This window comes from Lissotriton vulgaris, chromosome 7 (assembly GCF_964263255.1).
Source record: "Lissotriton vulgaris chromosome 7, aLisVul1.2, whole genome shotgun sequence".
NCBI classification, from domain to species: domain Eukaryota; kingdom Metazoa; phylum Chordata; class Amphibia; order Caudata; family Salamandridae; genus Lissotriton; species Lissotriton vulgaris.
In genome coordinates this window covers 726,793,333-726,811,208 of record NC_141695.1, presented here as the reverse complement: position 1 = coordinate 726,811,208, position 17,876 = coordinate 726,793,333, and the positions used below count along the sequence as shown (strand labels likewise).

At 42.3% G+C, this 17,876-nt stretch overlaps 1 protein-coding gene across 2 annotated transcripts in view; it reads left to right on the top strand.

The window, feature by feature from the left end:
* The window catches only part of LOC147702338 (ATP-binding cassette sub-family A member 9-like), a 1,822,583-nt gene that overhangs the window by 881,756 nt on the left and 922,951 nt on the right, over window positions 1-17,876 (top strand). For both annotated transcript variants that reach the window (XM_086930970.1, XM_086930969.1), the window contains exon 20: window positions 12,358-12,485. In XM_086930970.1, coding sequence (XP_086787096.1) covers window positions 12,358-12,485 — 128 coding nt within the window. The remainder of the gene's footprint in view (window positions 1-12,357; window positions 12,486-17,876) is intronic.

Genomic DNA, 17,876 nt, shown 5'->3' with positions numbered 1-17,876 from the left:
GTGAATAGAGCACGTAATAGTAAACGTCACGCACCTGTTTGTGCGATGGCCCCCACACCTCCCCACTGAAATTAGTTATTTAAATAACTGCGCCAGGTAACTCCCTTTCGCCGCACAAAACAGAGTTTAGTAATTTACATAGTTACATCATGTCCACAGAACCCCGCCCGCAACATACCAAACATCCCGCAAAATAACACACAAGACACCATTGTTAGTTTGGGGAAAGTTGCTGCAGGTTTATTACATACAACGTTATGTAATCATGGTGGGTTATCTTACGGGCGATCCAAGAGCAGGCCGCATTCTCGCCACTTGGCCGCCTGATGAGCCAAACAGCACCGTGGCGAACCACCCATATGCTGCACCAATATGGTAATGAATCTACTCACGCCCCTTGCGGGGCGTATCTAGGCAAACCCCCAGTTGCACAGGCACACAACTGCCCGAAGGACTACTGGGGCACCGACACGGGTTCCCGGACCTCCCATGAGGTTCCAGGTTTTAGGCTCTGGCACCCTTATGTGCCCGCTGAAGTACAGTGCTGCACCTCTCTGCTTCCGGATCGCCCTGTAATCCGCCTGCAATGAAGAAGGTACACATTAAACGTTCCAACGGTTACCCCCCCATAATGACACTCAGGGTAAGAGATAGGGAGGGGAAAGAGTGTCCCTGTAGATGCGCGGGACGTCTGGAGTGGTAAAGAGGCAGCAAAGATGGCGAGGGGAGGTTAAATACCCCTCGCCCTGCCTACCGCCCCGTGCGTGCGTCACTGGCCCACCCATCCTCCCACCAGGACTCTCCTGCCCGGAGGGGAGTGGCTGACAAGCTAGGGGGCGGGGCAGCCCTCTTTAACCACGAGCCCGCCCTCTTGATGGCCACTGGGTGGCCTCGGGCAGCTGCATTGTTGAGGCCATAATGTGGAGGAGGGCATATTTTGTACGAAAGTATGAAGAAAAGTTAAGCAGGTGTTCGCTTATTAAGGAGCAGAAGCATTAATGTTGAGGCCCCCACACCTCCACACTGAGTTTAGTTATTTACATTGTTGATGCCATAATAGGCAGGGCAGCATCACTCGCATTTGGGAAACTTACCTACTCAGAGATAATCGTCGGGGGAACGCATACGGGGAACTTCGAAAGTTGTTAGCAGTATGCCTCTCAAACCTTGAGGAGAGAAACACAAAATTAGTTCATGGGAAACAATTGCAAAGAGTAATTTTCAAGCACAGACATTACTGGATGAAACTTACTGGATATGGCGGAGGTCTGGGCACAGGAACGTTTGATTCACGTCTGGGCAGCTGGACAATAGACTAAGCGATTAATGGAGACACGGTGGGCGACAACTTTTGTACCCCCCCCCGAAACGTTTTCCACAATAGTGAAGGGAAGCATTTTAATACTGCTGTAATTTCTATTTCACAATGTATTGACAAGAAGTACATAAAAAAAGTAAAATTGAAAGGGAAAAAATATCGTTGTGGTCTACACCGGGGTTGAGGGGGGGGCCATGGGGGCCAGGGATTACAGGTGGGATCTCGATTCGGACAAAAGAATGCAAAAACTCTAGTTGGACACCACAATTCGCGTTGTTAAGCCGTGCGATTTGGTTGTCTGCGATGTGAAGTACTTCTCCATAGCAACCAACGCATTTGCGTTGTAACAACCTACGACCTAAAAGTAGCCGATGTTGTGGAGGTTACGATGTAATCACTGCGTAGTGAATGCACGCGATGGAAATGTGTGCAATCTTTTGACATAGATTCGGCAATTGTTAATTACCTGAAAACTATAACATTCACTTTCTATTCCCCCAATAATTGTCTGTCTTACATGGGACTTCGCCTATATACATTTCGAACATTTATTGAAATCAAGACAATTTCTGCACTTTCTACAAAGGTTCCCCCCAAACTACAAGATCTTGTAAATTACACACTGTATCAGATGTACTATTATATACATTTTAGGTTTTGGAAGGTATATTTTCAGAAGACATCCCATCACAGATGAAGTTGAAACACAGGCTTTTGTACCTCAAAACTTAATTGCTTTTGACTTTTCGAGAGCGCGAAACAATGCCCAATACGCTTGACTATTTAAAGTTTTTTATCTCCATTACCCAACAGTCAGCATTGTAAGCACTTGGTAAGAGGTTAAATGTCAGTATTATGCATAATATAAATAGTTTATATTTACATATTTGTCTCCAAAGGAGTGAGAGAGAAAAGAGGAACATCATAGCATTTTAGAATTTTGCATCTCTCGTATACAATCTTTAAACTACTTGCAAGTGCTGTGTTAGAATAGAAATAGGAAAGAAGTGACAAGAGAGTGGGAAAATGAAGTGAGAGAAAATGGAAATGTTGGGGCATTCTGAAAATGTGTGTACTACATATGACCTCGTAAGGCTACTTCCAAGCTAACAAGGGAAATAAAGAGGGAAGGTGATGGGGTATCAAGATGGGGTATAAAGAAGAGAGAAGAACATTACAGCATGTTGGATCGTGATTTAAGTGTTATACTCCCGCAAGACTACTCCAAAGTGCAAAATGGGGAAAAAACCTGGTAATTAGTGATCATGAGCTATAAGAAGTAAAGAAAACATAGACATATTGTTTCAAATGAAGGATTACACTCTACCTTCCACTCTGTCTCTTATCATTCCCTATGTAGCACTTTAAAGCAGCCTTAGAGTGGCATAAGAATTGTTCAGCTACCCAGGCAGCCAGAATGTTCCCCTCTTTCCTCTACCTTTGATTCTGTTTCCTTTCAGCATTTTAAAAAGCTTTAAGGTAGTATATTTTTCCTCATGCAAACTACTTGCCGTAAAGTTTCCTTATTCCTTCACTCATCTTTCCTGTTCCCTCCTTGAAACATTTGTTCTCATGCAGCACTTTAAAGCATTCTTTTGAAATACATTGCCATGCTTTTTTATGTAACAAAATGATTGATATTTTAACAAGTCTTACATGCAACTCTTGCCATGTAGCTCCATGTTGGACTTCAAGGCCTGCTTACTGCTTGAATTTTACTTTTAAAATGGTTACATTGATAGTGATTATTTGGTGCATCAAGGAACGTGATAGGTAAGCAGAACATTACTCCATCCCTTCCATGAGTCTTCATTAATTTGAGGTTGATGTAGAAAAACACTCCTCCGTGAAGTTTCTTTAGTTGTAGTCCTAGCACGTTTATTGCTGCCCATGGGGGATGATTAGAACATGATGATTAGAGGTACTGTGAGTGATCTGAAACGGAGGTCGAAGTGGGTATTTTGAAATGTATTACATGGAAGGCTAAGATCATGGCTGTCAGTAGAATGTCTGCTGAAAGGAAAACACCTTCCTCAGAAATCGTTATGCTTAAATTGTGTCCAAGATTTAAATACATGCATACTTCAGGAGAAGAATTTTTCACTTCTGAAGACTGTCTTACACACATGCATTTCAGGAGAATTACGTTTTCATTTCTGCAGACTTTCTCATGACAGCCTGATCTTTGCCTATCATAAAAAAAAGGATGCTGTGCATGCGCCCAAGCGCACAGCTTAAGAGAAACATAGGTCCGTACCTCCATTATCCGCTATGGGAGATTTTGTAGTACCAATGGATGGCCATGTGTAGTGCTAGACTTACTCCAGGTCAAGGGCTGGAGTACGTTTATCGCTGTCTTGGGTCCTTTTTGACCATTGTCACTTCCAGTTAAGTTTGTGAATCGGAATGGCTTACTCTTCTGATGGTGGTGGTATGTTCTTGTCAACCCTTCCTCTCTTTAAACCCTCCTTACTCTTACCTATACCCCTGCCATTTAATAATAAATATTCTCTATTTTGCAGCCATTACCCTGATCCCTCCCACATTTACTACTTGGTTGCCCATTATGATGCAGTTAGGAAGGCCTCCTAGCAGCTTTTGCTCCATCCGAATCGGTTTGGGAATGTGTCTTCTTGAACGACTCGGAAAGGTTTCCAACGAACTAAGTACAATGCGGATTAGGCATTAGGATTATACAAATCCAAACTCAACAGCATACGGAATGACCAAGCCGTAAGGAGCAGAATTGGACGTCTTTTTGGGCCGTGTTTTCTAACGACCAAGCACGATGCTGAATTTGGACAGCCTTTCCGAATCGTGCCACCTGACTCGAATTGGCAGTCAGAATCAGACATTTTGGGCCCATAGCAGGTCCCCCTTCACCCAGAGCCTTCTCAATCATGCCCTTGGGGATACCCAGGGGTCCCCCCCTTACCAGCAATACACAGTGTGGCAGGCACCAGGGCGTCCCTGCCAGAGGGTTCCCGATTTTCCCCAGCCATCCTTTTCTTCAATCGGAACCTATGCATTTGAATGGAACAGAAGCTCCCATTGAAGTCAATGGGAGTCCGACCGAATCGTATCTGGATGCATCCGGGTGCACCATACTTGGTCGGTTGCACTCTCCCGATCCGAGTCAGATTGAAACCATTCCCAAACTTATTCGGTCTGTAAGATTTCCTAACCGCTTCGTAATCGGCCCCTAGGGGGTAAACTTGTGAGTATGAAGAACTCCCCATTCCCATACAAAAGATAGGAGAAATGGAGGTTGACATTTTCAACTGTAGTATTCAATTACATACTACAAAATGCAGTTTCTGAATCAGTGCTTGAGTTTATATTCCATCTAAAGTTACTTTTCCACACCACTTCAGACAAAAAGTAGTAAACTGTTATGATTATAATGACACAAAAATACATTAACCTGATGTAGGTACCCTGTGTTATTACAAAAATATATTTGGGAATCTTTTTTAATCTAAAGCAGTCATTTTTCAAAGGTAGCCATACCAAGAAGTGACTGTGGTCCTGAAAGTTGGTTACACAAGGGCAGCAATGACCACAAGGCTACAAGTAATCTGTGATACTATCTGATAAAGAAAACAAGAAAGGAGGCACTTTTTTCAAGACCTGGACCTTTACATATTGCATAACAATTGCAAATTATGAAATACACTTTTGATAATTTGGATTGCGTGTTTATTTCGAGTGAAGCAATGAATTAGTGTTTCAGCATGCTATACTTTAAAGCGCAATTTCACACAACTTAGTGATCTAAATGTACTTCATTTTATCAACATGCATTAATATAAACACAATGACTAGTTTATTGATTTATTTTTGCGTTTTATAGAGCGCAAACTTTACCCGTTAGGGTATCAGAGCGCTTTACAGGAATCATAAAGTTGTACAAAGGTTACGAGTTACAGTCTATATAACAAATAGGAGGGGGCGGGGATACTGGATACATAAGGAGTACGGACACATATGTACAGTTTTCATTTACAATTTCTCAAGAACAATGTCTCAGGTTTCTTGGTGGGTTGACTAGGTGATCAGAAGGGAGGCAGTAGTTGGTAGGTAAACAGGGGCTCTGTGGTGGATAGAGGCAGAGTTTAAACAAGGAATATACCCATAAGGAAGGTTTTGGCATAATTTTTGATGCGTGCCAGAGAAGGGATCCTTCTAATGGCGTGTGGGAGGGAGTTCCATATTCTTGGTGTGGCCCCGGAGAAAGCCCGATTGTACGTTTCTTTTTCCGTAAATGTGCAGGTTGGAGCAAGAGGTCTCTGGCGGACCATTGGTTTCTGATTCCTCCGGATATCACAAGTTTCTGTGCAAGATAGGCAGGGGAGTTTGCGTATAGAGCCTTATGTGTGATTCATGCCAGTTTAAGCTGTATTCTGGCCTCCAGAGGAAGCCAGATCTGAGCTTTCAGGTGTGGAAAAATGTGGTCAAATTTCCTTGTGCCGGTAAGTAGTCTGGTGGCCGCATTGAGGCAGGCTTTCAAAGGAGCCAGGGAGATCTTGGGTAAACCCGAGGGGGTGGAACAGCCATATTCCAGTCTAGAGATGACTAGTGCTTGGATAGCCTTTTTTAGGTCGGAAGCATTGAGGAAGGGTTTCAACTTCCATGGGTAGTTCAAGTGGAACCTGGCTGATTTAGCCATCAAATTTATTTGGTGCTGCATGTTCATGTTGCAGTCCAAGGTGATTCCCAGGGATTTGGCCGAGTCTACGATGGTCGGTGGGCAGTGTAAGGTTGTGATAGCCTTAATCCATATCTGAATCTCAGGGTTGGTCTTTGTAAGGGAGATTTGGAGAAATTCTGTTTTCTTTGTGTTAAGTTTGAGTTGGTTGGAGGCAAGCCAATGGACAGTTTTCAAGGCCTCATTCAGGGAGAGAATCTCCTCGAGAGATGAGGTTTTGATGTAGATATGAGTGTCGTTAGCATACATATGGTAGGAGATATTCGCTGTGCGTAGAACATCGGCAAGTGGTTCCAGGTAAAGGTTAAAGAGGGTGGGGGACAGGGTTGATCCTTGAGGGACTCCAACCGTGACCGGAGAGGGAGCAGACAGGTTGCCATTAATTAGGAATCTCTGTGATCGGTTTTGGAGGAAGAACCTAAACCATTCTAGAACAGAGCCATCCAATCCCATCCTGAGTTTGAGCCGTTAGAGTAGTTTTTCATGGTTGACCGTCTCGAAGGCCGAGGATAGATCTAAGAGGATAAGAAAACAGGTTTTTGTCTTGGTCAAGGGCTCAGAGGGCATCATCAACGATGTGGAGCATGGTGGTTTCAGTGCTATGTCCAGGTCTGAATCCGGATTGTAAGTCGTCGAATAGGTGGAAGTTGTTGATGTGTTGACTTAGCTGCTGTTGCACACACTTCTCCAACACTTTGGCTAAAAGAGGGATGTTGGAGATAGGCCTGATGTTGACAGGGGAGGCTGGATCCAGCAACAGCTTTTTCAAAATGGGGAGGACGTGGCCGGCTTTCAGAGAGTCAGGAACCGAGCCGGACTGAGGCATTGATTATTGCAGTCCAGCTAGGAACATTGGATCGGGCGGTGGCAGCAAGGCAGTTGGAGGTGAGCGGGTCATTGAAATGGTCGTTAGGGTTTAAGGTAGATAGGATTTTAGAGAGGGAGTCTTCATCATAGAGATTAAAGTTGGTCCAGTGCGCTTGATTTTTAGGTGAAACCAGTGAGGGCAGTGCGGAAGGAGGAGGCTGGTCAGGGAAGGGTTGAGAGTATGTGGCAGAATTAAGTTCATTTCCTAAGGCTGTGATTTTGTCAGCGAAAACAGAAGAGAAATCCTCAGATGATATCAGAGACTTGGGTGTTTCTTTTGGTGTTTTGGCCAGCTTATTGGATTTGTATTTAACCAGTTCGAAGAGCTTGCAGGGTCTGTTCTTGGCATTACCCAATTTAGATCTAAAGAATTATTTTTTTGAGTTGAGGATGTTTTTGTTGTAGGCATTTCTAGGCTGGTGGAGAAGTTTTAGATGAGCGGCAGAGGGGTGCTGTCTCCAGATTCTTTCAGATTGCCGGAGGGATCACCTATTGTTGTTGAGGGAACCGGTAAACCAGGGGTTTCTGTCTTTGACTTGGGTTCTTTTTAGTTTTAGTGGGGCTAGTTCATCCAAAATGTTTGACATAGTCGCAGAGTAGTGATCATTGAGGTCACTGACCGTAGTAATATGCCAGGGGGGGAGGTGGGATTTTAAGCGAGCCTCTAGTTCCCTGTGGCCCCAGGTTCTTGGTGTGTCTGACCCAGCATTTGGAAATTACCACTTGCGGTGCCTTTGTCTTGTGGGTGCCAGGTAGTAGGAAGGCGATGGCGTGGTGGCCGGACCAGTCACATGGATCTATAGAGATTAGCTTAACTGTAGATTCTTTGGATATGATCCAATCAAGAGGAGACCCTTTCAAGTGTGTTGCTAGTGAACAGGCTTGGGTCAGGGCTAGATCAGTCTGGAGGTCGTTGATGACGTTGACATGAGGATCCTTGGGATCATTCCAGTGCAGGTTGAAATCAGCCAGGAAAATATCTTTAGCGTTGGAGGAAATATTAGCTGTGATGATTTCCATGAGGTGGTCCGTGAAGGAGTCGTTCATTCCAGGGGGGTGGTGAAAGATGTGCAGATTGCACAGTTTAGTGGAATTGCTGCAAATGGATAGGGTGAAGTATTCGTAGGAGTCAGTGTTATCCGCTCTAAGTTCTGTGACAAGGAGGTTAGAGCGGTAGATGCAGGTGATGCCTCCTCCTTTCTTACTAGCTTGCCTGTCTAGCCCTACAATGTTATAGTTGGGAGGGACTAAGAGGTCCAGGCATGGAGATGAGCATTCGTTGTGCCATGATTCTATAAGAATTGCTAAGTCTACATTTTTGTTCAGGATTAGATTAGCAATATCGGCAGTGTGCTTAACTGCTGATTGGCAGTTAATTAGGAGACCATATAGATGGGGGTCGGAGGCAGTGTCAGAGGTGGGGCGGCCAAGTGTACGGTCACTAGATTGCTCTTAACCACACTTCTGTTACGGAGGGTGCTGATCTGTTAGGGTTTATAATGACCGTGTGGATGGCGTGTTCAGCACTCCTATCTAGTAGGCAAGGGCTAACTGGGGCGAGTTGTAGTCCCGAAGGATGGCAAGGATTATTATTTTTGGTGAGGTCTAACTGACTTGGGTTGGCAAGGGTAGAGTTGTAAGAGAGGACGTGAGCTAGGGTTTCTTCCTCTGATGGGAGGCATGATTGCTTGTGGGGCACAGGTGTCTCAGTGATAGCGGTAGTGGGTGCTTGGGGTGCTCCGTGCTCAGAGGGGAGTTAAGCCGGGAATTGAGGTTATCTAGGGAGAGTTCGGCAAGGTGAAGGAGGTTTATTAGCTCCAGAATTAAGATATGGATGCTCTGATTTAAACTGGAAGCTCTTGAGTTCAGGGTTTCTATATCCATATAGGGGGAGGCGCTACAAGACAGGGAGGCAATCGTTCAGGTGCATTTCTATGGGCATGCGTAGGTGGTGGGGTAGAAGGGCTGGCTTGACCTGTGTCATAGGTCTTTGGAGGCGCACCGATCTCATAGTCAGAAAGGGGAGGTAGCGGTGAGGAGACCAAAGGTTTAGGGACAAATCTGTTTGGTAAGGCCGGGGGATGTGATTTGGTTTTTCTTTTACTAAAACAAACATTACCAAACTTGAGCTACAAACATGGTGCCTCATAGGTAAAGGTTTCTTTCTTCTGCAAAACAGAGCCACTACAGAAGCACCACTGATGAAGGGTCAGCCTTACATGAACTCCATTTCAGCCACAAAAGGTCTCACCATGAGGTGCCATATTAATTATTTTGACGCAGTTCACTACAGAACTACATCTAGACACACATTTGTCTCCTAAGTTTCACATCACACTGCTCAACAACTTATTCTGGGCAGTCATAAAACTTTATTTGATTTACAAAATTCATAAAAGCACACAGCACAATACAAGGTTTCATATATCCTACAAAAAATGAATTCATAAAACAACAATTTCATCATCCCAAGAGCAACAATTATCTCTAACCTTTCCTGGTGCCACTCTTCTAAGGCTCACAGTAGCTTGATATGTTTAAAAGAATCGAGGAGAGCAATAAAATCTAGTGAATTGTTGATATTATCTAGGGATGTGCAGTCTCAGGAAGGGGAGTAAAAAATTGAACTTAAGATTTTTTGGAATGCACAGAAAAGTAACAAAATGCAATGTGCGTTGTTACAAGGTATTATCGCAAGGGTTTTGCAAATAATACAAAAGTTATATCAAGTTATATCAAAAAGACAAAAATGTCATCATCATCAAAGAATCAATAATTATCCATCACACTTCCTGAATGCCCCTCTTCTGAAGTTCACAATGGCTTGACAAATATCAGGAGATTCAAGAGAGTATAAAAACCTAAAGCCATATTCGTGTGAACTAGGGCTATATAATGTTAGGTATTTATTAAGTGCACATACAGGTACAAGTGCAATGTGCTTTGTTTTGAGATATTATCACAGATGAATGGAGAAAGATTTTTAATTCATCCTCCTTGAATTGGAAATATGATTAGATATTTTATGGTACCCAAGGAAAACAAAGTTAAATAAAATCTATACTGAGAGTTAAAGATAGAAGACAAATAAAATTGCATCTCTTGGCTAAAGAAACATTATAATTACTCAAAAAGTGTTGCTTGGTAGATGGTCGCTGGCGGTTAGACAGCACTTTTCTGAATACGCCATCTTTATTTGGCTTCAACTGAAGGCGGGATATGAGCAGGGTCATCAAAATACCTTGTAAGGCCCAGTAAAGCAACAGTGCTTTTAACATATCCCAGCCATGAAATGTTTTTATTCTGGGCACTCAATGTGTAGCCTACCAACATTATACAAAACACTACCTTACCCCTTGCTTTATCCCTCAGCATGCAACCCAGCCATAGCACACAATGTCCCATTGCCAGTAGCCAACAAAGACCCTTCTAGGCACTTCCACACTCCCTTTTTGCAACTCCTTGAATACACCCACTCTGAACCCTTTAACTCTCTAAAATACTTTATTTCATGCAATAGACACTTCATCATACTCCCTCCTACCTGCCTTGAGTTCCTCTAGATCCACTCTATTGTACTTTTCTTTCTGTCCCATATACTCGCTCACTACCCTCTCATAAAATTTTTCTTCACAGCAGTCATAACGCACCCCATCCCTCTTTGAAATTGCCCTTTCCGATGTGCAATGCTCTTACCCAGATTGCCAAGCACAGAACACCTAGCACTTCCCCTTCCCATGTCATCGCCGTATTATCCTCCCTTTCCACTCTTGTGATCCACCTAAGTCATCAGGCGTGCATGCCCATGGGAAAAACATGCCATAATTATTGGAAGGGGCACTACAGTGAAAAACAAGATTACAATACCAGAAGGAATGTAAATCTGTTCACATTGTCCAAGAGTCTAATGGATTTTGGAAATTGGATAGGCTGAAAATCAACCGAATCTTGGATACGCTTAAAAAGGATGCGTATCTAATATCTATATGGAAACTAACATGTGAGATAGTAATTAAAATAGTGAAATACATATAAGTTTAAGTTATAAAAACTGAAAAATACCTACATGAATGATGTTTTTAATAAACCAAAATTTCCTTTTAATAATTCTTATTGAACTAAGTTCACTGCCCTTAATTATTTAGTATCAGAAGATGGCTTACTATGTAGTCGAAGCTTCTTGAGTACCATCCAATATTTTTCAGTACACCCTTGAGGGTTTTTTGTTGCAGTTTTTATATAGTACAAACTCCATCTGAAGGTATTGGAGCACTTTGCATGAGCACAAGTTATGTTACACAAGGGCACATTCAGTTTTGGTAGACACAGAGCGATTAAGGGGCTGATTATGAGTACAGTGGTCCATGGGACCGCCACACCCGTGCTGGAGGTGTAGTGGAGGGGACCACTGCACTAGTGGTCCGGCCACCATATTACGACAACAGCAGTCAGGCGGTTGTGTGACAGACACAACTTCCATGAAAGCACAATCCTTTTCAGTGGTGCAGCGGTCCTGAGGCCACAATATGCTTAATGGTGCTGCTGCTGCACTGTCAATAATATTATGAATATGAGTTTGGCAGTCCTGGAGTGGGCCCCTACACTGCGGCCCCTCTCCAGGACCGCCAAATTGAGCCACCCACCAGATTACTAGTATTTATCTAGTCTGGGGATGGACAGTTGGCACCACAATGGGAACGTCAAAGCCCGTTTCTGCGCAGGATGGACTGTCAAGTCCATACTGTGCAGGAAATGAGGTGCATGCATACTGGGGCGCACACCATATGCACCCCTGCATGCATGCCATGGGCGTGAGGAAACAGGGGGCCCTGTGGGGCCTCCTTTGTTTCCTCACTGCTAGCATTTTATGGCGGGCTTACCGCTATGAAACTGTTGGCGGTGAGGAAACTTGTAATATGTTTGGCAGTGCCCGCAGCAGCACCGCAAAGTATATTGTGGCCTCAAGACTGCTGTGCCACTGCTGGGGATCGCAGTTCCCCGGCAGTTGTGGCGGACTCACAACGGTCCGACCATTGTCATAATACAGCATTTGGATAACTGGTGTGGTGGTCCCCAACCACCACCGCACCTCCACCATGGACCGCCAAACTCATAATCAGGCCCTAAGTCATGTTTGCAATTGTAAGACAAAGATGTGCACCAAATGCACAGATAACTACTGAAGGCCCAGAATTAAAACATTTACCATTTTTGTCTTGAGTATCACATCCCACACTGAAGCCCAAGTAGCCTCTTCCCCACATCATGGGTGTAAACTAGGCTTTAATTTAACCAACGATTCTTTTTCTTGAAATTGATTTTCTGACTGACCCACCACATTCATTTTGATGAGTTTAAAGAACATTAAATAATTTGCTTCAGATCAGAACATTATTGCACAGGTGTATGTTTTGTAAGCTTTAAAATTAATGTACATTAAATGTTACTGTCTTTTCCATGCAAGGTTCCGAACTTAATGACTTCATTCACTTCATCAAAAGTCAGAATATAATAGTAGACGTCACCGACAAGAAATCGTCAGATGAATATCCACCATATAATCTTGCGCTGAGAGTGGCTCGTGAGAGACAGGTGCGTTTTCATTCAATTTGTGATAATTCTGTGTAGGCTTTTGTGAAAATCAGCTGAATCAATGTTCAGAAACAGGATATTAAAGTCCATATTTGTGCACTATGACTTGAATCCACATGTTCAATTCGAAATATTGACGCCCCATTAAACTCTGCCCCTTTGTCTTTAAATTTTGTTTTTGCAAGCCTCACGCCTCAGATTTCCTACATTTTTGTACTATTATCACCTCTCCCTTCTTCATTCAAAACCAAGTGCACCCATTCCCACACCCATATTCTTCCATTCTTCGTTGATCGAGATTGGATGAAAGGAGGCCTAGCTTTAGATATCTGTTTGATACCAATGTTTCCAGCTGACCCAAGAATTGCGAGACATACGGTAATTCTACATTGTCACTCCCTCCCTTGTATTTCACTAGCTCAAAGTTAATGACATTTCTAGGTGAAATTCCTGGTTGAGAAACCACCCAAAATGCTTTAGATAGCTGTGTGATTCCCACTGTTTCCAGCTGACTCAAAAATTAGAAGACATGCAGTAATTCTTTATTCTCACTCCCTCCCTTGTATTTCACTAGCTCAAAGTTAATGACATTTCTAGGTGAAATGGGAAATTACTGTGAAAATCTGATGCAGTAATCCAAAATCCCACAGTCCTTGCCCATATCTAATGACATCCTTTGAAAACAGCTTGACAATACTGAGCTATTCCTGCATCCCCAAATTACTGAAACAACAGTATAATTCATTTTGCCAGCGGGTATACTGATGCATTACTCACAAACAATCTCTGTAGTCCTTAGTAATTATAGTTAGACCTTCATTGGTTGTTCTAGTGCTTTTTCGGCTGCCTTTAGTGTCTTCGAATTTGATAATTCTGGGTCTTGAAATTTTTTTTTTGAACTAATGCTATGTATGCAATATAATGCCATTTGATGTTCTGGAATATTTCTGACATAAAAAGACAGTTCTACCAAGAGTACGAATTAGCTCTTAATAGAGTGAGAATATTGGTCATTAAAGAAAAAGGTGAAGCTTTCTCAACTGAATCTAATACCTACTTATTATATGAAATCAGAACATCAGAAAGAAGATATGATTTTTTCTGGGAAAGTAATGACTCTAATTTCTACTTTACTAGATGTACTTTCTAAAGAAAATACACAAAGTATGTAGTGTTTGTACAGTATACATATGTACAGTAACTAAAATAATTGATCAATTGACCGTAAAAAGGATGAAATTGGACTGAGCATGGTAAATGTTATATACCACCGGAGACTCAGTTGAAGAGTAATCAAAATCCCAAGCATATTTACTTGAAAACATTGAGGAAGGGTACTTTAACTTACTTTTCAATTATGCAGATGTACTGAAACACAAGGATACCTCCAATTTATTTGGATGATCCACTGTACACTGGTTAAGAAAAGAGTTTAGTTATAGCCACCTAGATTGTCTACATAGGGAAGTTGCTTAAAAGGGGCATAGATTTAGAACTGTCCTCAAGTAATTTATTATAATCGTTATCAACAGAAGATCTGCTCATTATCAACCAGTGTGTAATACCTTCAGCAATTTATTTGTGCTGCCTAATATACTAATTTCCTTGGGATACTATCCAAACATTGGAAATCTGAAAATTGGAGATTTTAAAGAGAGTTGTAAAAGATGAATACGTTTTACTCACAAGACTTGTGACATTTTCCTAGGAGGCACACACCTCAAGGTAAAATATCTTAACAGAATATACCGGATTGTAAAAAGTATGCATTTTTGTATGAGAGAAGGGCAGACAGTTCCTTTGTCAATAAAGAAGGGCAGACTAGGATTCATACTTACGTTGTTCAATTTCTTCATTGGAGAGTTAAAGAGCTTACTGGCAAAATTAGGTAAGAATCAATATAAGCAAAAATAAAGAAAGTTCACAGCATCAGAAAAAGCTGGTAAAATTAAGTAAGAATCAGTATAAACAAAAATAAAGAAAGTTCAGAGCATCAGAAAAAGCTATAAGACACCTTAACAAGCAGGTGTGTGAAGTATTTAAATTGGAGGGAGAAAAAGGAGTTGCATACCCAAGCAATTAAGGCGGCTACAAAAGAAAGAAACCAGAGAAAGAGAATGTGAAATAAAGAAAAATGTATGGACTGACTTAATAATAGCCTTAACATTAAAAAGGACAAACCACTTATGGGAACTGTTTATGAATACTCTTGGAACACTCTTGGGAAGAGGAAGAGGATGAGGACTGTAGCACTGCTGGTAACAGAAAGTGACTGGATTAACTATATTATTGTTATGTATGAATTAATTGAGACTCCACAACCAGAGGCTGATCTATGAGGTCTTACAAAAGAGAGAAGTGTGATAAAAATGAAATCAGTGCTGATTGTCCTCTGGATACTATTTTTTCAATATTTGAAGAAATAATGGGCATAATGCAATCATCAATGGCATGAGGCCCAGATGGAATCTTATGAAGAATAATGAAGGTAATGCCAGAGCTTTGAGCTGCAGTCTTCAAAACCCTTGCCAGTAGTAGAGTTAAACATAGTGCCATATCCAATTCCTGAAGAAGTATAAGAGTCTTTATAATTTAGAAAGGGAAATATTAGTGTCCAGAGAGCTATAGAATGAAAACATATAGAATTGAAATCTCAAAAAATGTTGGCTAAACATATTTTTAAAAGTATGAAAGCAAGGGTAGAGACAGCTGGTATACTATTGAACCTCCAAATAGGGTTTAGAAGGAAACAGTCCACAATGGTGTATGCTTAATACTCATATGCCCGCTGAAAATACTCAATTCAAACGAAAGGGGAAATCATTATTAAAACATTTTAAAAGCATTGTATATGTTTGTATTGCATAGATTCCCAAGAATCTAACCATAAATCAACGTATTCTTTTAGGCAGTATGAGGATACCTCAGGAGAACCTTTCTACGTTCTTAATGCCTCTGGTATCCAGAAACAAAAAATAATGAGGTTTGACTCCAGAGGCAACTGTGGTGTTTCATATTGACCTTCCAAAAACAATGGTCATCTTAGCAGTAGATATGCTGCTCAGATCCAGTTACTGTTTAATTATAGGGTTTGGTGAGGACCTCAAAATGTGCTCTTCATCTACTTCAGCTTGTGGGCCTTAGCATTTTGAGCCAAATACAGATGCTCAATTTGAATTTTTTTCCAAATGCATACTATGAATGAAGACAGCAATTCTCTTAACCACATTTGTGTATGCAAAAACATGTGACATATAAAATGCAATTTAAAAAGGGGCAACAGTTGACTCTAAAGAGATTCTAGACTTTATGAAAGAGGTTTTCATGCGGGAGGGATTTCCTAAGACTGTTATCTCTGACAATGGGGTACAGTTTATCTCTGCTGAAGGTGAAGAATTCTTTGAAGAATCTTCCGTCATCCACATCGAAAGATCACTCTATCATCCCCAAAGTAACGGGCTGATGGAGAGGCTTAACAGAGTCATTGGGCACTGTGTAAGGTGAGCCATTGATCACAACAAAAGCATACCCATCGCTGTCAGAACCATGCTCTGGTTCTACAGAACCACGCCCCACTCATCCACAGGTGTGTCTCTTTGTAAACTATTTAAAGGCAGAAAGGCCTGCTCTGATTTTAGACCTTCGTTGATGTCAATGTGGTTTAAACGTAGCACCTCCTGACCATGAGCTCGACAACATGGATAGAAACAAAATCAGCGATGTACAAACCAAACAAGAAACATACTTTGACTCCAGGAAACATTTCTCCAACTGGAAATCTGTGTTGGGTGACATGGTGAGAATAACAAAACAATAAAGGTGACTCCAAGTTCAGAGAACAAGTCTGCATTGATAAAAGCTGTGGCAGTGCTGTTTGTGTCAATAAGCGTAATTGGTGGAACATGAACAAGATTGTAAAGCTCAATGGTAAGAGGCCTGTCCAAGGTTCTGACACAGTTTCAATATATTCATCTGTTCAAAATCACAGAGTTTGGGCACGTTGTAAACAACCCTCTTATTTCCCCCAGGAGGTGTTCCAGAGACATCAGAGTGCCAATAAGATTCAGATAATTCTCTTCCCTCTCTCTCCTCTCCTCCCTCTTCCCTTCCTCCCTTCTCTGCTCTTGTGTTCTTCTTCCCTCCTTCTAGGGAAAGAGATATACCAATACCTCCCCAATGGCTGCAGGAGCTTCTGGATGGCCCCTCGATCTTCTCCCGGTGCAGAGGTTCCAGAGAGGCAGCCGCAAGGCGGAGTAGTGGAGATGCGGGACACGAGGCAGGAACAGGGCACCAGGAGGGAAGTCAATTGAGAAAGAAGGGGGGACAAGGAGGCACCCACCCCCCAGCAAGGAGCTTCAGGGGTTCTGCGCCATGCCCTCAGCAGATCATTCCAGGCTGGCCCGCCTCACCTCATGTCTTCCTGGGCACAGCCTCTCCATGTTGGGCAGAGGCTTCATTCCAGTCAGTTCCTCTCCCCTCCTCTGTCACCAAGGCCTGATACAGTTCTCACCCTCTGTCTCTCACCGCACCCACACGGGCCTTTTCTTCCTCACTCGGCCCACTGGGCAGCGCGGACCATCTCCCAAGGAGATCTGTAGGTTGCAAGCTGGATCCACAATAGCTTCTGGACCTCACAGCATCAAACTGATACGGATAATGACGGATGTATGAGGATTAGTGGTCCAGCTGTTGAGGAGCTTGGTTAACGTGTGGCCATTTTGGGTTGCAGTTGGCCACACTCCTGAGATGAGATAGGCTTGCCCTGAACTGCCTGACTGATGTTAAAAATTTATCTCACAGCCTGAGAAAACTTGTACATCAAAATTGAATATTTCTAGGCTAGGAACCACTGAACTCGAAAACAAGTTGAAGATATGCGGAACTAGCCACACTGATATGTTTATTGCCATTTTCACAAAGGGAACCTAATAAATGATGTTTAGTACCACAAGGCATGGTATGAGACTCAAAGAAATGAATAGACAAATCGAGGTATGTCATGAAATCATAAAAGACTTTAACCAAGCATCACAATGCAGGAGGAGTTCGAACTATCAGCACCGCATCATCTGCATGTAGGAAAAACGCTATGAGGGTGGAGTTAACATGAGGGACATCTAGAGTACTTCCACTCAAATAACCATTACATTTATTTATGTACAGAATAAACAGCAGGGGAGCTGAAAACCACCTTGCCTGACTAAACGATGCAATGTGAATGGCTCAGATAGTTCTGCATTGGCTTATAAGGTCAATTAATTTTATTATTTTGCTGATCGGTTGCCAATGTAGAGTTTACAAACCTTGGTGAAACAAGTTTTGTTTAGGAATGTTCACTACCAATCGAGAAGCCGCATTATGTACCTGTGTTCCCCAAGTAAAAGGACACTA